At 30.4% G+C, this 21,717-nt stretch overlaps 1 protein-coding gene across 3 annotated transcripts in view; it reads right to left on the minus strand.

Moving 5' to 3' along the window:
* The window catches only part of LOC107446312 (beta-alanine transporter-like), a 153,058-nt gene that overhangs the window by 37,492 nt on the left and 93,849 nt on the right, over positions 1–21,717 (minus strand). For all 3 annotated transcript variants that reach the window (XR_011636552.1, XM_071179490.1, XM_043042739.2), the window contains exons 2-3: positions 6,729–6,832; positions 4,761–4,915 (exon numbers count right to left, since the gene is read on the minus strand). Coding sequence is in view for 2 of the 3 variants with exons in the window: in XM_071179490.1 (XP_071035591.1) it covers positions 4,761–4,915; positions 6,729–6,832 (259 nt within the window). In the remaining variant the exon portion in view is untranslated. The remainder of the gene's footprint in view (positions 1–4,760; positions 4,916–6,728; positions 6,833–21,717) is intronic.

Below are 21,717 nucleotides of genomic sequence, written 5' to 3' on the forward strand. Positions count from 1 at the left end.
GCATTGAATTTTCACGCTTTAAAATGCAGAATATTAGTGAAGCAATATTTGATAATTTATTTTGCTAATATGTTTCTTATTTAGCTAATGTTTTGATTTTTTCACCATGTACAATCTAAATAGCTAATATACTTTTTTAAAAGACAATAAGAACATACATAGTATTGTACTTATGTAGAAGAATTCTATGTCTTTGATGATAAAATACTATGTCTTTGATGATAATATACTATGTCTTTGTGCTAGAACATTGCGTTCATTGGCGATCGAGCGCAGAGAGCCATGGTTCACGGCGTGAACCACATAGGATTGCGTAGCAATTGTCGGGGGTTGGCGAGCGTTAGCGAGCAGGGGGTGGAGCCTCCTAGTATAAATTATTTCCAGAGGAACTAGACTAATACAATTCCAACCTGGCGAGTAGCGACTTATAACAAGACACTTCGTTTGATGCTTTTACTTGTTGCTAGAAATCAGGTTCGCAGAAAATGCTGTTTACTAGTTAAATTTAGTAGGAATAACACGATCTGTGACGTAGGCTATAGTATACCCAATTATGGAATAATTTCGTTAAATGAAAAGATAACTGTAAACATAATTTAAAGTCTAAAAATATTATTAAATATCTGGCTAGCAAAAGCATGAAAAAAAAGAAGAAACAAAACATATAACGAGATAAATAAAATAAAAGCACGAGATTTTGATGGAATATCAGAAAGTTGTTGATTTTTCAGAAGGCTGGTTTTTGTTTTTGGAATTTGAGGTTCATTCTAATCCGTTACGAGTTTTTCTATATTTTTGCAAGGTTGTTACTAACCTCTATATTTTTGCAAGGTTGTTGCTAACCCGTTGCGGATTTTTCTATATTTTTGCAAGGTTGTTACTAACCCGTTAAGGGTACTTTAATTTTGTTACTTTATGTGTAGTTTTTAAACAAAAGATGTTTTTTTTTATAGAAAAAACTGTTTCTAAATATAGCTTAATACGTTACAACGCTAATGTTACCAACCATAAATATAACTCATTAATATATTTTATGCACTATAATTGCATATATTACTGAAATACACTGCAACAGTTCAATATTTCTTATGTTCCCATTATACAACTTACATCGAATATCTGCACATGTAATTGAATAATCACAAGAAACTGAAGCGGGAAGTTATACTTTCTGATATAAGACTTCATTTACTTCAAAAATATAGAAAATGCTAGATAGAAATTGATAGTAATAAAGGTTGACATGTTTCGAGCGCTCAAAAATAGGCACACATTCGCCAAATTAGCCATGCGCGAAAGAGGAAAACTGAAGTGATTTGAAACAGAAAGCGTGAAATGCCAACGAAAAAAAAGGAAAATAAATTCGAAAAAAATGCTGTAGCCGAGAGTAAAGCAGAAAGCAAATGAGCGAAAAATGTTTTAATTTTCGTTCTTTGTTTCACTCATGACTACAGTGGATTTTAAAGAGTTGTTTTTCACTTTCATTTTCCATTTTTCGTAGGCAAATTAAAAATGCTTGTTTCAAATCACTTTTGATTTCCTTATTCACATCTGGCAGGTTTTGAGAATGGGTGCCTATTTTTGAGCGCTAGATACATGTTGATTTTTATTACCATCTTCATATTTTTTGACACAAATACTGTCTTACATCATCAAGTATATCTGCTAATTGATTTAGGATAATGGCCGATTATTTTTATTCAGTAGAAGCAGTTTCTTAATTTAAATTATTGCACTACATAAGTTTATGTAGAGACCCATGTCGCAAAGAACCTTCTATCGAAAAGATTAGATTTTAACAGAAAATAGATTTATCATATGGTAAAAAGAGTAAATTACTGACTTCACTATCAATTTGCAAGTAATTGTTATTAAAAATGCATACTAATCTCGGGTAAAAATGATACAGTCATAAAGAATATATATTATTCGCGATGGTCATTAGTAACTGACAGTTATTAATAGTCACCTAGAATTGAAGATGCCCTGAAAAAGCAATAAATTACCAGTAAATAAATGGATTTGAAAATAAATGATGTCAGAATAGGTGATAATTGAGGTTTATAGCGAGGATGAACAGCTTATTTTGTATGTATGTGAATTTTACTAAATATAACGTTGATTTATTGTTTTTATTTGACTAGATTTGTTTTAAGTTTTTAATAGCGAGAAAATAAAGTACCTCAAATATAAATGTAGTGTTAAGCACTTCATATTTCTTCAGTTCTTATCAAAATTATTTTTTAATATATTTGTACTATGAAATCCGTGAAAAAAAAAGCATACGCATTCTTATTTACTGAAAATTTTTTAATAAAATGTACAGAGCGCAAAAAAACACCCTGAATAACTGTTAAGCTAATGATTGGATTTTTACGTAATAGGACAGGATCTTAATGATTCGAGGTGGTTGACTTCGAATATGCTAATTAGTTAGTGCAGACGATATTTTAAATTTCGAAATCAGTAGCAAAAGTGTGCTTTCTCTGAATTATAAATTCCGCATATCAAATACAACACAAAAAATAACTTTTAATAACTATTTTTTTTGTTATTTTATTAGTTGATTGTCGAGACATTTTTGAATTGGAAGTTATGCAATTTTCACAATTTACCAGATTGCGGTTAACTCCTAAATTTTTTAAGTTAGAAAATCGTGATCCGTAGAAAAAAGGTATATTTTTTTAGTGAAAGTGCGTTTTTGTGTAACGTTCGTTTTTGTATTTTGTAACTTAAAATATCGCCAGCACTTATAATTTAGTCTATTTGCATATTTATCATAAAAAATAGCGCCTATGCTTTGGAAAATATGCAAATTTTCTGTCTCTTGCTTTAAGTAGTCGTTGTAGTTCTGCATAAATTTTGACATTGTTGATGTATGTAAAAGGAAAGAAAACGTATTGTATTGCCCAGTAAAGATGTTTGGTAGAATATTCGTAAAATAAGCTTATATTTTTACGTGGGTAATTGTGTAAAATTTTCGATTTTTTTTTCTTTTTTGGAGGAGGGGGGTAACCATTTTTTGCTGTGTCTTGATTTTACGATTGTTGTGTAGTAAAGATAAAATACATCTATTTTTAATGCCAAATTTATATTTCTCTGCTTCATGGGCTATAGTGGGAGAAAACGTAAAGTTACAAGAAAGAAAACGAAATAATAAATGCATGAAAAGTGCACAATAAAGTTCGACTGATTTTTTCGCTTTAGTCATCATTTCACTTTAAATTTTATGTTCAAAAAATTTCAAATCAAATTAAATTTTTCAATACAAAATAAAACTGTTAGCAGAATACAAGACAAAAAAAACCTGCATCAAATGGGTCACCAAGCTTCCAAATAAATTTGTGAAAATAATGGTTACACTTATACTTCGTTCTTCCCATTCCTTCTGTGTAAATTGATCTATTTTCTCCATTCATTTCATTTGTGTGAAATACGTGTTAAACTGAGGAAAAAAAAGTGCAATAAAATAATTTACAGATAGTTGACAAATAATAATTAACAGATTCGTCACTGTTGACGTATTGCTGATTATGTTGTGATTATGATATTGCATTAATGTTGTAATATTGTTGCTTTCANACACACACACACACACACACACACACACACACACACACACACACATATATATATACATAATTTCTGTGTGTTCATTTCATTTGTACGAAATAAGTGTTAAACTGAGGGAAAAAAGTGCAATAAAATAATTAACAGATAGTTGACAAATAATAATTAACAGATTCGTCACTGTTGACGTATTGCTGATTATGTTGTGATTATGATATTGCATTAATGTTGTAATATTGTTGCTTTCATGGTACATAAGGCGTGTTGTGCACTGTACGATGCTCTTGTATTGACCTGTTTTTTTAAAAATAAATGTAAAAAAGTAGAACGAAAAAAAATAATACTTATTCCTTGACCTTTTCAGTTGATCACGATAAGAAAATATCTGAAGGGCTCTTTCTGTAACTTAATTTACTATTTACTATTATGCCACTTAGCACCTTCTCCCCTGAAGTTTTAGGAAGTTAGAAACTATTGTGTATTCCGACTTCCAAAGTCTTTTCTCCTCAACTTTAATTGCCTTTTATAATGGTTCCTCAAGAGTGTGACGCATAATTGCGTCTGTTGCAAAGGTTTCGTATACATAATTCAGATTCAAAAGATCATGTCAATTTTTTTTCCGTGACAAATTTCACTGAAAGAACACACATGTTTGAAACTGTCTAGAATAGTTATATATACTTTCATTGCATTTTTTTTTTTAAATTTTTTGAAGAGGCCATCAAGAATTTTGACTTGGGTATAGATACGGTGGCACAGGGAACTTAGCACTCTTATTATAGTTGGGTAACTCAGGTTCAAATTTCAGCGATTATAAGAAATACTGTTTCTGACTAACACAAATCACGCTGCTGAAAATATTCTTACCTTGTACGAGTACAAATTTAATTTGACGACTACAAATTTACTTACGAGTGCAAATTTACTTAAAGGAAAAAAAAGTACTTGTTTTGGTATGGTAAAAAATCGTTGAGACTACGGATTTACTTTGTAAATTTTACGGTTTTGCCTGTTTAAAACTATAAATTACACAGTATATATACATTCTTTTTTGTAATAGGAATTGAATACAGGTGCTTTTGTAATGTTCTTTACGGCCCTTTCTATTGGATTAACACAAAATATGTTCTGATTATTTTATCTCAGAATGTCACATTGATCAAACGTGGAAAAATCATTAAGTAACTTACCTACTGCTGCTGGCGTAGCTGTCGATGCAGGCACTGTAATTCCAAGAAGGAACCGAAGAAGAGCAAAACAACCGAAATTGGGTGCTAACGATGACATACACCCGAAAAGGCACTCGCAGAACATAAAAAGGAAGAAACTGAAGCGGCGACCCTGCCTGTCAAATAGAGATGATGCCAAATAGAGATGACAAATCAAATTAAGATGACATTTACTAAATAGAGATGACATTTACTAAAATATAGATAACAGTTACTAAATAGAGATGACATTTACTAAATAGAGATGACATTTACTAAAATAGCGATGACATTTACTAAATAGAGATGACATTTACTAAAATAGAGATGACAATTACTAAAAAAATATTTATAACAAAAATAAGTTGTTTTTTTTCAAAATTTTTTATTCGGTCTTCTGTTAGCTTTATTATATAGGTAATTTATATGAATGGAAACTTGCTACCGTCTAGCAAAATATCAGGTCCTGCCTTTAGTCTCGCTACTGGCCAATGACTGTCTAGTAAACATTTGTATCGGATATACATTGTTCCACGCCTAATTTGTAAATATTGTAACACATGTCAAGAGATGAATGCCCTTTTTTTGAATTGCTACCCTGCTCTTGAATCTCTTTGAAAGGAATATAGGGAGGCTAGACTCTAATAAAATTTTATGGACTATACAGTAGACTCATTTCATTTGTTCATTGTTATTTTTTATAATTTTTTGTTTTGTTTTCAACTTCTTTTGTCTACAGTTGTCTTTGTAATCTTCCATTAGAAATAAAAAAAAGGAATAATTTATGAAAACCCATATGATCTGCAATATATAAACGTTTGAAAGAAATTAAAAATTAAAATTAAATTTTTAAAACAAAAAATTTTATACCGTATAAAATTAATTTTTGCTTTTTTAGCCAGATCACTGAAACTAATTATTTCATTTAATTGGGTATTTGCACTTCAAGAAGAAGACCACGTATACCCACACACGTGACATATGACGTCAGCTGATAGTTTATAAGCTGATCTAAGTTTCTCCACATAAGTTGGAATGTTAAATAAATATAGTGCCGTATCACACATTGAATTTATTGAAATATGATTCTTTCTCTTCTCCGTCTTTTACTTAACTTAGATTTATCATATGTTTATGCATTTTAATGTAACCATGATATATTTTTTGTTTGTGTACCTGGAAACTTCGATGCATAATTAGTTAATGTTCTTAGTTAATGGTTTCATGTCAGTCTTTGTGTTAAATAAGAAATATATAGTGAAAGAATTGAAATCTTTGTGAAAGAATCTTCGTGTAAGAATATAGAATGTATCATTTAAGAGAATTGTTGCTTGATTGGATTGGCTTATTCGAAATATAATGGGAAGAACAGTTGCTGATCTAAACAGATGCCACGTTTCAACAACCAATCAGGATCAAGATACCTGCACTACGTCGCTTGCAGGCACCCTATTATGGAACTAATTTAGTCAGAAACAACTTAAATGAAAATAAAAAAGGAATGATTAAAATTCAATATTGATTAGTTATAAAACTTTAACATCCTATTTTTACGTTTTGAAGATATAACACTATTATCTCTGAACCATATCTTTAACGCATTGACATTATAGAATTTATTTGTTGTCGTTTTTGTATTGGCGAAAGAGGCACTGAATAACCTTTGATCTACTTATCCAGTTGTAAAATTAGATGTACACAACACATTGGGCACATCTATCAAAAATAAGTAAGAAGAATAATGAACAATGGTTGACCGTTTCAGAAATAATTTCACTCAGAATGTTAAGTTCCTTAACCCTAACCTTAACTAATTAAGCATAGTAATAAGTGTAACTGCCTAATTCGTCAAGTTTCTCAATGAAACTTTGTTATTATGTTCGATATGTATAGCAGGTTTTAACACTATATAAAAAAACTACATTCAACTTTTTGGAATTCTATAGTTACCTATAGGTGACATAAAAATACAAAGGCAAGCTCAATAACTCTCCTATTCCATATAAGATGAGAGCGAACGTTGGTAAAAAGCTTCGATCACACACAAGATCCCACTGCAAGGAAATAAGAAAAAAATTATTTTTTTACATAATATAGCTAAAATTATGACAGATTTTTAAGAAGGAAGGTAATAATTAGCCTCATAAGACTAATAAAAATATCAACATACAAATTGGGTTGAAAACACATCATATTCTATTTTTTTTTTAAAAAACATACATAACTTTTTATTGGGGTATAAATATTACTTTTTAAAAAAAAAAACTAACATCAGTGTAACAAACTATATCTCAGAGAACGATAATATAGTAAAGGTATTGTAAAATAATCATAAAGTGAGAAAATATACGAAACAGAAAATGTAGGGTGCCCTACAGATAATTTCAAGATTTAAAAAATTAAAATCTCAGAAATAAAGGACGGTAGGAAAGTTAAATGTATATTTATTGTAAAAGCGGTAAGAGTCTTATGCCGAAATTTTGGAATTTAGTTAAAATTATTATTAATCGATTGCGCTTAAATTAATTTATGATACGATCAATTAGTTTTAGCGTTCAAACATGATAGACGTTGTCGTACTGGATTAGAAGTTTTAAACTAGGCATTCTACTGAACAGCATGCGTTTCCGGTACTGGAATATCACAGATTTGATTACTTGGCATTAGTATACTTACCAAGAACTTTGTGCACTATTCAGCGCTATCTGTTGGCAACTTTTGTAACCAAATTCCAAAAGTTTTGACTAAAATTTTTATCACCTTCACAATAGACATACCGTTTGTTTCAATCCATTGTCGTTCTTTGTTTCTGAGATTTTTAAGTTTGAAATCAGTAAATTTGTTAGATACAATGTCCATTAAAAGAAAATTTTACGAAGTGAAAAAAAAAATCAGATAAAATGCTCAAAATAAAATATTATTGAATAGAAAGTAAACTTAGTTGATTCGTGAATCATTGAAAATAATTAAAAAAAAACTTATTAATTAAGCAATATTCATTCATATATCATTAAAATTCAAAACCGAAAATAATATCTTATTCAAAATTCTTGAAAATAATCAACGTGGCTTCCACTTTAAGTTATTCTTTTAACAAATCGATTTTACAAACTGTCATAAAAGTTTTAAAGAATACCATTTATTTCGTACGAAATTATTTTTTTTCTCTCTTTTTCTTTTAGAAACTATCATCATCATCGCCCATAATTTTTACCCGATTCCTTCTCAATTTTCGGTTTGATTCAAATGTCTTCTTTTTAAATGAAGGAAGCATAAAAAGTCATTAAAGTAAAAAATATTAATAACTGAACTGATATGAAAAAGAAAAGAAAGGAGAAAGAATACGAACGCGAAGAGAAAAGTAATAAGAATTCTTGTTTTCCGTAGAAAACAGTTTTTGACAGTTCTTTTCTCTTACCTGAAGGCTTTTACTTGAAGTGATGGCATATTCGATTTATAAGAAATTTTATTATATTTTAGGATATCCGTCGGAAGTTTGTACCTGACGTTAGAGGGTTAAAGTTGATTTTTTTTTATTACGATTTCTAAATTTTATTTTCCATTCTTAGATGTTGTTATATCTAAAGCAAAGTATTTTTTTCTTCTTTTTGACATTAACTCTTGATTTTATCTAGATGATTTTATCTTCATAATAAGGTGAATTTTACGATAATTTTTGTGTTTTAGTTTTAAATTTCATTGAACTTTAAAAGCCAGTTTTTACTTGACGTTAGGAATAAAGTTTTTTTTTTAAATTTTGCTTCTTCAAGTTTAACCCATTTGAAATGTGTTCTAGTGTAAAATCTTAAGAATTTAAATCATTTGTTAAAATTTTTAAAAATTCCTCTTCAAAAAATTAAAAACTTTTAGTCAATAATAAGTTAGCGAATTTAAAAAAAAATTAAATTGAAATGAATGACGCTTAACAGAAACTTTCAGAAAGAAAAACAACCACGCTTTTAAAAAGCAAATAATACTTTATCAGATGAAAAAAAAAATCCCAACAAGCATTGAGCTATATTTCGTTAATTTTGATAATTATTTCGTCCCGAAATCCCTCGATTTGAGACGAAACAGAAACTTGCAAAGGTATGACGAAAATGTTTCCTCGGCTCGTAACCTTATCGTATTGCATTGTGGGAATTAACTTGAATGTTATTGTCTAGTTAACGTTGTTAACTAGAATAACCATACTAGGAGGAAGACTAGACGATTTGAAAAAAGTATTGAAATAAGCCGATCGGACTGTCTGGTGGTCAAGGAGTTATCTTCGCAGATCCAGGAAGATCCAGGGTTCGAATCCCTTTTCGGTCATTTTGTAATTTGTGTTATTAAGGTGAGATTGACCCAACTTTATGATGCTCACGTTAAAGAGATTATTGAAATTGTTATATACAGTAGATACTGGATGTTTTTTTGTTGAAAAATAATAGAATGATTAAATGATTGTGAACGATAATGATTTTTTACTATTGATGAAATTCGTTTCCTTGGAGAAGTAACGATAGTAATTTCGTCACTTAGACGAAATGTTCGTTCGGAGCATATACCAGGAGATGGTTTCCTCAAAAACGAAAAAAAGTTACGTGGAATTTGAATATCAATTCTTTACAGTGTATGACGAAACGCACCCTACGTATCCCTTCAATGTTGCGTCATTCATAAATTTCATAAACGCTTTCTTCTGCTCTTCGAGCGTTATTCGTTTTATTGTACTTAGCGTAACACTAAGAATAATACTTATTTTTAATTAATTACCATAACAATAAATAAAATTATTGACACTCAATATGCATAAGTATAATTAATACAAAATATAGAACACTTTGTTTGTTGAAATGAACTATTCGCTTTAATTTAGAAATTTATAAAAAATAGTTATACGCTTTTATGCTTGGAGCAGCTCGCATGCTTTATGTTTCAATTCCTTGTTGCTAACGCGAAAAATAAACTTTGTCACTGGGTTAGAGACATGTACGTATAGAAAATATTTTTTAAAGTTCACAAACATAATTCTATTCGAAAAAATAATAAATATATTTTTTTTCTAAAAAAAAATTTTTTTTTATGTCTGATGTTATATTTTTGAAAGTTGGATCTGTCAACTTCGAGAAAACATGAGTTGATATAATAATTTTAGTTAGTTTTAGAGATGAGCCGCTCAGAAGCCAATGCGGTTAAGTCCATTTTTTGATATTTTCTGATTTTTGGAAATTTTGATGAAATAAATGATAATCTTCCTAGTTATTAAAGGATTTACTCGTTGGTTACTTTTTTCTAGGTCAGAGTTTACACCTCGAAAAAAGACTTTATACACTTTTCTAATTAGTACACTTTCTACACTTTTCTAAGTATGACTTAGATTTGACATATTATAGTGTTAAAACACCACACAACCTACTAGATTAAACTTTAGCACTTGAATGAATTTAAAAATATTGTCAATTTTTCAATTTCTCGATATATGAAAAAGTGGATTTATTATTCTACTTTCGAAATTAATGACTCGTATGATTTTGAACTTAAAACATTTTAAGAAAAGTAGTAAATAAATAAAAGAAACCTTTTTTTTTTAGCAAAATGCAATAATTTAAGTACCGTAACTCTCTTTTTTAAAAGGCTTTACTTAAAGGATAAAAAAAGTAGTCTCAAGAATAAGGTTACTAAATTAAAGGGACAAAAGTTTCGGAAACTTTTCGAGTTCTCTGGCATTTTTTGTTGTCAATACAATTCTTTCCAATCGGAAGGGATAACGGGAGGTAACACTTTTCCGTTGCTGTGTTCACATCTTTCCTATTTGTGAAGAACATGGTTCGTAATCAGGTTTCCTAGAAACACGGTCAAAGCTTAAGAAATCCTTACGAATTACTCTCGTTAATTTCTTCGAGTTTTTCTCGATGGCTTTGTTGAGATAAAATGCTGCCATTCAATTAATCTCGAGAAAAATACGTTGATTTAATGGTTCAGAATAACTGTGACATGTTTATTTGACAAGTTTATTTTTTGTTCAGTTGATTAAGGAAATGATTGTCTGAAATATATAAGTAAAAGCGATTTAAAATGAATGACTTAAACTTAAAAAAAAATGTATGCTAAATATTTTTATGTATAATATATTCTGTGGGATATTATTTTAAATGTATTTTTTACTTGTTGAAATATTATTTTTTTCCTAAATTGAGTGAGATATTACATTATAATATTTTAAAATGAAGCGCTTTAAACAGTAACATTCAAATTTGCTGCAAGTTTTCTGCGGTATGTTGAACGACATTTATTACAGTTTGATTATTCTAACATCTTTTTCATTTTATCGTGTTGCGCTTTTTTGCGTTTTATCTTTTTTTTTTCTTCTTCTTTCTTGTTGCGATGTAAGCATAGATTCATACATTTGATGGCAAAGAATAGTATTTTAGAGGAGAATACTTAGTTACTCGCTCCCGTTCCATGTTAAAATTATGAACTTAAAAATAGTTTTTCTGCGAATCGATTTTCTAAACCTCTTATTTTATTTTATTTTATTTTATTTTATAATCGTCGTTGAACAGCCGATCCAATTTCCGGGTTTACGACTACTAATGTTCAACTCCGTAGCCTTGTAATTTTGAACCCAATCTAGAAGACAAGGGAACTCCTGGATTAAGTACTGGGTGAAATTTGCCTTCGTGGAGGATTTTTTGATGGAACTAACCCGCATTTGCGTTACATGGAGAGGAAGACCACGAGAACCACCCACGGTTAGCCTGATGACAAGGGGACTCTAACCCATGATCCGTCTACCACTGAGGATATTTCACGTCAGCACTGTGGTCGGTGCAATCCGGATGCGGAATTCGTATCGACCAGCCATCGCCGGGATCGAACCCCGGTTCACCTCATTGGAAGGCGAACGCACTATCCCCTGAGTCATCGCGGCTCCTAAACCTCTTATTGAATGTTTTACTACTGTGTTAAAATTTGAGCTACACTAAACAATAACATCGTTCAAATTCGATTTATATGCAATTTTAATGTACTTCCAAGATTGTATAAATTATGGAGCCAATAAGTACTTTATTACGCAATAGTATGGTTTAATTTGAACGGAAAAATTAAACGGAATTCAATTTAAGGGTCTGGTTCAAATGCCTTTACTCAGTGGCTCTTTAGCTCTATGGCCTGACGTCGTTTTCACAACAGATTCAGTTGCTCAGCAATTCACTTGCCAGGCAAGTTCATTTTCAGGACAACTTATATTTCCGACATTGCGGTAGTCCGAGAAACGAATAAAAAATCCTTAATTAAATTACAAATATAACTAATTAAGCTAACACTACTTCATTAAAAATGCGAATAATAATCGAAGAATAAATCTTATCTCTTCATTAAATGAATCTTTTAAACAATAGCAATCTGAGACTCAATGCATAATATTAAACATAGTATTATTACATCATATTATGGGTTTCAAGCAGTTATGGGGAGATTGGACTAACTCGTCGGCAATTGAGCGGTCGGGCAAATGGCCAGATCTTCAATTTAACTCTTTAAAGTTCCAGCAAATTTGTGCGACAGTATTGTTATAGTTATTTTTATTACAGTAAAACGCTCAGCTGAATTTTTTTAGAATATTTTATTACGAAGATCTTAAAATTTATAAACTTTGACGTTTTCGAATTAAATTTCATTTTTCTCCAGAAAATTGAATTGCATATAAAAACTAATGGAAATTTGCTAAAACTATTTGCAAGTGCAACATAATTTTTTTCAAATGCCCACCTGGGGAATGACATTTCGTCAGTGCAAGCATTTGAAGTGCAGATTCGTTGGCCGCTCTTTCAAATGCACCATATTAGGTGGGCCAACATATCGACCAGGTGGCCGGGTGGTTAACGTGCCTGACTGCGGAGCCGATGGTTGCGGGTTCGAATCCTGCTCAAGGCATGGATGTTTCTTTCTCTCTATGTGTTATATGTCCTTTCTCCTTTGTGTGATTATGTGAATGTGACCCACCCTAAAAACGGGTTTGTGGTAATGTGACGTGGGCGGCGATGCTCCACCGCCGTGGCTTCGCCACAGGTGCCCACTGGGTAACGAGAAGAGAGTAGCAGTTCTGGCATTAGAGGCCAATGGGACAATGCATCCAAAGTGCCCGCCATTAGAAAAAAAGGTGGGCCAACGTTGCTCCCGCAGTAAGGACAGATAGTACAGAGAATAAAATAACATCCATGCTTTGTCCGGGAATCGAACCCAAAACCTTTCTGATGCAAGGCCAGTTCTCTAGCCTCTACACTGATCAGTCATCAGTGTAAGATAATTAAAAAAAAACGATCTGATATTTCTTTCGTAAATGCAAGTGACGCCTGAAGTGATCTGAAAAGAACATAAGCAGTTCAGTGAGCTGGTGGACAATAAGTGAGCAGGAACATAGCCTTTAACACATTTAAAGTGAGATTTAAAGTTTTTAAGAATAAATAATATCGATATGGAATAAGACTGTGGAGAAATGAGCTAAGAACACAATCCGAAAAGAACAGTAAAAGCATATTTAGGGTGTCGATGGGTGATAACGAGCAGTGAGCAGATCTCCCTGGTCCAAGAATGAGATTATTTTTTTTTACATTTAGTTATCGTTTAAGTTTAAAGAAATAAATTACATTTTATCCTTTTAGTTCTTGTTTCTCATTAGATGGAAAATTTTCATGGATATAAAATATTGCTGCCAATTTAAAATTACATTCATAGTAACATTTTGTTTTTGAACACCAATATGAGTATTTTGAATCATAATACGGTGCCGATTCCATAAAGATTTAATATGGTGTTTAATTGAACTATGTTTTGGCCCTATTTGTATCAAAGCATCATATAATAATAAAGTTTAAGAAGTGCATTGACGTGGTGCAACTAATTGTTAAATTTAGGTTGTAACAATTTTGAATGGCATTAATGGTTCAACTTAGCACTATATTAGAGTTTCAAAATTTTTGAATGGTTTTACAGTTCAACAAGCTGTACAATTTTAACATGACAGTAATTGCATAAAAGTGTCTATTTGCTTAAATGAAAAGTATCTAAAAGTGCTTTAAAATAAATATTTGTTTCATCACATTAGTTTACTGATCCTCGTTAAGAACTATCAAAAAATTTAAAATGTATAGCTATATTGAAAATTAATTATTCTGAATGGAATGTATTTATCAACGAATATTTAAAAAAAATAATACGATGTAAAACATAGCGTTTGTGAACAAACGCAATTATTTTTTAAGCTCATTAAAATTCATCAAATGAAAGTCAATCTGTTTTCAAAGAAGTCAGCGTCATTAATTTTAGCGTTTACCTCGAAGAACAAACGTTATTTTTTTTCATTTGATACAAAACTCTAATGAGAAACACTTATTTTGTTTTAATTTAATCCCTAATGCATCAATTATAATTACACCACATTTTAAAGTCTTCCATTCTACAATTCCTAACATATTTTTCATTAATTATATTTTTCTAAGTTCCAGATATAAAAATAAAAAATCATACTTTCCAAAAAAATCCGACATTAAAAACTCAGTTTCTACTACAAATTAAGCAACCAAATTTGTTTTTAAGGATTAAAATAATCCTTTAAGTATACGTTACTTACGTCTTGCTTTTAATTAAAAACATTCGGAGTCTCTTTTTTACGTATGTTTGGAACTCGAAATTTTTTTAATTAAAAAACCTTATTAAGAATTTGTAGTGTGTACTAGTTGCAATTGTTGCGTTGATTTGCATGTTTCAAACTTCAAATAGCATAGCAATAAAAATTTTCAACTCTTACGGTATCAAGCTCAATTATTACAATAACGAATACAATAACAATTTTCAACTGTTACGGTATCAATTTCAACTATTACAATAACGATTACAATAACAAATACAATAACAATTTTCAACTGTTACGATATCAAGTTCAACTATTAAATTAACGAATACATTAATAATTTTCAACTGTTACGGTATCAAGCTCAACTATTACAATAATGAATACAATAACAATTTTCTACTGTTACGGTATCAAGTTCAACTATTACAATAACAAATACAATAACAAGTTCCAAATATTATCATTGAGGTGGCGTTGGAGATTTAAACTATATAAAAACAATTAGTAAAAAGCATGTATTGCGATTTAAAACAGTAAAAAAGCGAAACATTTTAAGCAGATTGAAGTATGGATGGAATGATATTATATTATATGATGGATGAAACGATATTCGTAACGATATTACATGGATTAAACGATAATAAAAATATAAAACTATAAAAATTGGATATAATTTAATTTAAAAGAAGAAAATAATTGGATAAAAATGAAACAAAATTGGATGAAATTGTAATAAAAAAGAAAGAAATTGATATAATAAGAAATGGACAAAACTATGATTAAACCATAAATCGGTTTAAAAAATGAATAGACTGAACGAATGAATAACAGAAGAAATGAGATCAGAAGAAATGAATAAGCAGAAGTTAATAAAAACGGGAAAAAGCGGAAAAAATTATAATAAAGGAAGATTAGAAAAGGGATTAAACTACATAAAATGAATAAAACTAGAATGGATAAAACTTTATTATCTAATTAAAAAAAGCATAAATTCAAACACAAATACTTTAAATATGCAGTTACAGACAGAATAATAAATTAAATTTAAAAGTGTTTTGTTTACTGGATGACGTGTTTATTCTGCGCTATATAAACTATCGAAACAGGAAAGACAATTTATACTTAAAATCACGTTAAATAAATAAAAGTATAACATTAACTCTCGACACAAAGACGTCAAAAATGAATAAATAATGCCACCTAAAGTAAATTTTATCATGATTTAATAATGTGTCGTTGTTTACAACTGAATTTCCTGTTTACATTTCAAAAAGAAAAAAAGATGAATTGTGCTTTTTATGTCATTTTGTAATCTTTCTAATTAACCTTCAAACGTATGATTAAAACACAAAGTCATTTAGTCTAACATCAATTCATCGCTGTTTCCTTGAAACAAAAAAAGCCAAGAAAAAAAAACTTAGAATGTTACTCTCATAAAAAGTTTCAAAAACTGGAGAATAGAATACTTAAATACATTCAAAAAAATCTCTGAGCGCATTAAAGATTCATTATGTGAAAAGGCATGCCTGTTTCCCCAAGAGTCAGCATCATTATCCCCTTTTTTTTTAAAAGGATCAAAGCTTAGATTTTTTAGTCCCTTAGTGATAAAAGTTAAAAAAAAAACGAACGCATGTGCCGTTTTTCACACATTAAACACACAAAAAATGGCAGTCAGGAAGGGATTTTTTTTTAAACTTCAGACAAAGAGTTTTTTAATCATGAATAAATTTGTTTTTCTAACCTTTTTACGGCGAGATAACAAACTAAGATTTAAAAAAAAAATGATGAGGAGAAAAAGTTTTTTAGGTTTTTTTTTTACGGTGCAAAAAAGTAACTTCAAATATTTAGGAGAGTTTAGTAAAAAAATGTTCTCTTTAAATAGCAAAAGCTATTTAAACGATTGTAACAGTGCTTTCAAATTAATTGTGTTTTTCGATATTCATTTTTTTTGGGTCAAATTTGGGTTATGCTTGTTACAGATTTTCAATGTTCTTTTTTCTATCTATTATAGAATAATCTTGTGTAATGCATGTTAAAAAAATCCATGTGATTTTTATGTTGATCAAAACTGAATGGATGTTAATTTTTTGATGTCATATGGTTAGAATGGCTAAAAACCGCTACCGACATCTAAAAAAGAGTTTTTAAAAAACTTTTTCGTTGTACTAAAAGCATTTGGAACAGAACGTCAGTTAATTTTCTTTATGCAAAACATTATAAAATGGATAAAAAGGAAGTATAAAAACAGTGTAAGACCACCGAACAAAAAATGGTCAACCCTAGAGAAATCATGAAAATAATCATTTAATGGAGTTGGATTTATAAAGTCTTATGGATGCCATAATTATAATAAAAGGAAGGAAAGCAAACTAAAACGAAAGAGTGGGATGTTTTTTTACTAAGGAATTTGTGAGCACAAATGTTAACGTCGGTTGAAATATTTAAAAGGATTCCTATAAAAAATAACAAAAAATGATGGGAAAAAAGCCAGTTAAATGTATAAAGAATTCTTCATGCCTATAGAAATTATTTAAAATATTTTTTAATACACTGTAAAAAATTTAACGTATCTTAATACCATAAAGGGTGGTAACTACTTAACACCTAAATGGTGTAGTAAACCAATGATAAGACCCAAGAACCAATGATAGTTCCATATGATGTAAAGTATCAAGAGAGTTCTTTTATACTACTAGGTGTAAAGTGGCCACTAACATTTTTAATATTCTCAAGCACCAAAATGTATAATTACAGTTAAGATGAGATATACCTAAAAATCAGTCAGGTTATTTCTGAGATAATATAGAGTAAGAACGATCATCTTAAGATACATTTATATAACATTTCTTATAAATAAATTAATTTGTGTATGAAACATACGCGTGGCACAGAGAGAATATTAATACTAATCCGGATTAGGTTCAAAAGAACAGAAGCGGATATATATTAGGCATTGAAAAACTTCTTTAATACCGTTCACAGATATTTATAAATTAAAATGTAAATAACTTTATTATGCAGCTTTTGTTTCTGTAAATGCTTAGTAGCGTGGAAGGCAACAACAAATTTTTTCTCAATAGTAAACAATCTTCTGAAGATATCCAGCATCGTAGTATGCCAACATCGGTGTTTTCAAGATCAAAAATAATTGACTTATTTTTCGAATTCGCATGAGTTTGGAGTAGGCTTTTAACATTATTGCTTTTAGATTTAATTACAGCCTTCAAATTTTACATGAAAACTCCATTTGGTGTTATCTTAAAATAAATTGTTCTTTTACACAGTTGTTCGGGTTATTCAAGATCAAATTCGGAGAGATGTTACACCATACTACAAAGTTTATAAGGCTGAAAGCATATCTCTCATGGGATGCAATCGTGGCACTACTAAAAAAACACGCGTTTTGGACAAAGAACAGGTGTAAATATGAAAATACACATTCTTTTCAGCAGCAATGCTAGCACAACTCATAATTCACCTTGAAGGTAATCTTCGTTTAAGCAAACGAAAGCATTTCTTATGCATTTTCCTTAGCAATGAGAACTTTAAACCCACTTATCTCAAAACACGATTTTTTGAGTCGAGCCGCGATTGCAGCCCATGAGCTATATATATGATTACTTTATGAATACTTAAGCACTTTTTTACACCTTTGCTGGCTTGCTGAACCACATATTTGGAAGCCCCTAGATTATATATGGAACATGTTGAAACAATAGGTAGAACATCGAATTGAGCTAACCCGCATTTTTTTAAAATTTTATTTATTTATTATTTATTTTGTATTTTTTCTATCAACTGCAATCATGGCAACTTACCTCTAATACCTTGTGTACTTTCTAACCAAATTCATTCAGTTATTTAGTCGATATTTGGAGTTGAAATTGAATTTGTATAATTTGTGGTGCGAGTTTTTTTTCTACAGTAGCTTATTTTACAGTATACAGTAGCTTACATTTAGTAGCTTACATTATAATACAGTAGCTTATTTTTTTTGCACGTAGAGCTTATTTTTAGTTTGGAGCATTGTTCTCATAATGCGCATTTTTGCTTAAAAAAAAAACAGAAATAACAATTGTCAGAAAACAGAAACGACGTAACTTTTACATAGTCATGCTTCTTATATGAAATCACGCAGTTAGACCAACATATCTTTAAAGGAATGTTATACAAGTTATTTAACCTTTAATTCTGTTTGATTCTGTCATCACTCTTTCATATGTTCTGATTCCTATGAGTCTAATATTAATGATTTTACGATACTACAATGAGTCCAAAGTTAATGATCACTGATTTTAATTGCCCAATATAATTTCTGATTCCAATAAGTCCAATACTAATGTTCCAATGATTCCAATATTTTTAATGCTATTGAATGCTTATTTTATTCTAAAAAATTCCCGCTATGTTTGTACCAAATTTCATTAAAATCTATAGTTTTGAAATAAAATCTATTCAGTTTGAAAATTATCTTCATTTTGATCTCCAGTCTAATGCAGTTCTCTTCATTCCCCCTAAAGTAGTACGAGATTTAATTTAATAATATTTTAATCAAATTTAATAAATTTTTGAGTGAGGATGTATTTAATTAAAGTAACCAAGACTTTAAGTTTTTGAACTAATTGATAAAGTAATCATTAGGTTAAGAGTTTCATCATTGTTTGACTGTGTAATGCTACTTTCTTTTCATTTTTATCACCGTGATAATTTTTTAATTCAAATACTGGTCTTCCTAAACATTTCTTTTAAAGTTAAATATTTTTTAAAAGACAAATATCTATCCTGAAAATTGTACTTCAGTAAAACCGAGGGAATTATTGGATGAAATAACAAGAGACAATATTGGTTTAAAAACTAAACATATTCAATAAAAAATAAACAGTAAATTGATTATGGTTGATTATAGAATTGATTATGATATGATTTGATTATAATATTATGAACAAAAAAAATGAATTGAATTATAACAATGAAAAATCTAAGTATTAAATAGGGATCAAATAAATACCTAAAAGTAAATAAGTAGACTTTTCTATCAATAAATTCATTATGTTGTAGTAAAACTTTGAATCCTGTCAAATGCCCGAAAACTCAAATGTTCGATTCCATTTGCCCGATAGGTATAGTGTGGCTTTCAGGAGAACTCCTCCTGACAGCCGTCTTGCGTCGTGGCGGGTACTATGGTTACGAGGGAAGGACACTTCGAAAAGGGGTGTGGGGTTAGTAGTTTTGTCTTAATCTCGGCATAGATCGTCGTGAGTAAACCAATCGACACCTTCTTTCCTCCATTTCACCCCCATTAGAAATGTGCTCTTGCTTGTTACCATAGTAGCAGACGTTTAGTCTGGAGGAGTTCTCCTCAAAGCTGCACTATACATATGTCCGAGTTTTACATTTGTCCAACAACTTATTTTCTGAGAAGGCTTCCATGCAAGGGAAATGAGTGTAAGATTCTTGGTTGGCAACTGTTTAACTATCTGAAGGAGGCTGGGCAACTTATGGCAAGAAAGTGCAAGCGATATTTAATGGCTGTCTATGTAGTAACTGATTATGTTGTGAACCTTTCCCTGTGTTTAATAAAGAGCTTGGGATCTTCAAGAATTGTAATTAATTCTGAGTAGCATTGAAAGGTCAGCAAATGAGTTGTCGAATAAATTAGTTACTGGTCAAATGTACCTGTCTGGACAAAGAACTGTCTAGCAAACATACCATTTAGGCAAACGGAGTCGGATAATCGGGCTATCTTGAAACCGATTGTCTGAAAAATGAACCAGACTGCAAATATTTTACTTATGAACAAAGAATCAGAGTGAAATCTTAAAACAGTTGTTGTTGTTGACGTATGCCATTAGGGCAGAGGAGGTGCGATTGTTCTTGTTTTCCAGTGGAGCCATCTATGCCCAAGAATTCGACTTCTGCCACACCCGTTTTATAGGGTGAACCCATTCAAACATCCATTCATTTCTCTACAGATCGTAATTTTGACCTGAATCAGAAAACGATCAATCTCCCCCAGAGGTATTGATTTGTTATGNAGGCAAACGGAGTCGGATAATCGGGCTATCTTGAAACCGATTGTCTGAAAAATGAACCAGACTGCAAATATTTTACTTATGAACAAAGAATCAGAGTGAAATCTTAAAACAGTTGTTGTTGTTGACGTATGCCATAAGGGCAGAGGAGGTGCGATTGTTCTTGTTTTCCAGTGGCGCCATCTATGCCCAAGAATTCGACTTCTGCCACACCCGTTTTATAGGGTGAACCCATTCAAACATCCATTCATTCCTCTACAGATCGTAATTTTGACCTGAATCAGAAAACGATCAATCTCCCCCAGAGGTATTGATTTGTTATGGGAACATGGAGACTCAACATATTTAACGTGCATCAGTCACCATTTATTACACGAGGAGTCTTCGCCCGGCAGGGATCGAACCCATGACCACTTGGACATGCGCCCAGTGCCCTACCAACCAGGCTAGCCCGGTTTTAAAACAGTTTAAATGAATTATTGTCAATGGCCAGTTTAAGGACAGCTAAGAGTTAATATCGTATTTATTAAAAATTAATTAATTAATTAATATTTCTATTATTGCACAAAGATACGTATACGATTAGCTAAAGATATGATATAAAATTTTAATAGTGTAACCGATCAAGGGAACAAAATCGTAACTAATTACTTTGTTTACTTTAATTCTTTTATTTAAAGTAAACGTGATAGTTAAAAATTGTATCCCCTTGTAGATATAGTTACACAATTCAACAAATTATTGCCAAAGTTTTTAATCGTTCGCAGGTCTATTCTTAATCTGCCTTTAATGAACTTTTAAGCACTCAACTTCCTAAAGAGTGGAACTGCTGCGGACTTAAGTAGTTGCAGAGAATAATGAAACTTCCTCATCGCACATAACAAATAAATTACTTTCGACTTCGGCAGAAACTAATGCCGACGGTCATTAATTAATTTGCTAAACTAATGATATTCATAACCTTTTAACGTTAAAGGTGTTTATCATTTTTACTTTAGAAATGCCGTTAACAAAAGCATTTCTTTTTGCATATAAATGCATTTCATTTATGTGTTTCGTGTCTAACAATAATAACTTTTATATAACGGTAGTTTTGTATTAATTTATTAATAAAACTTAAGAAGCCGGTTATTTACTGTTTAGGGGCAAGAAATGAATACATATATGCAGCATTTTAAAGTTATATAATTGCTATAAAAATCTATATTAAATGGGGAAAAAAAATTTCCTGATCTTACTCAACTACCTTGTCCGCAAATTTCTACATTTTGTTTCACAAAATTTC

Source organism: Parasteatoda tepidariorum, chromosome 4 (assembly GCF_043381705.1).
Source record: "Parasteatoda tepidariorum isolate YZ-2023 chromosome 4, CAS_Ptep_4.0, whole genome shotgun sequence".
Taxonomy (NCBI): Eukaryota; Metazoa; Arthropoda; class Arachnida; order Araneae; family Theridiidae; genus Parasteatoda; species Parasteatoda tepidariorum.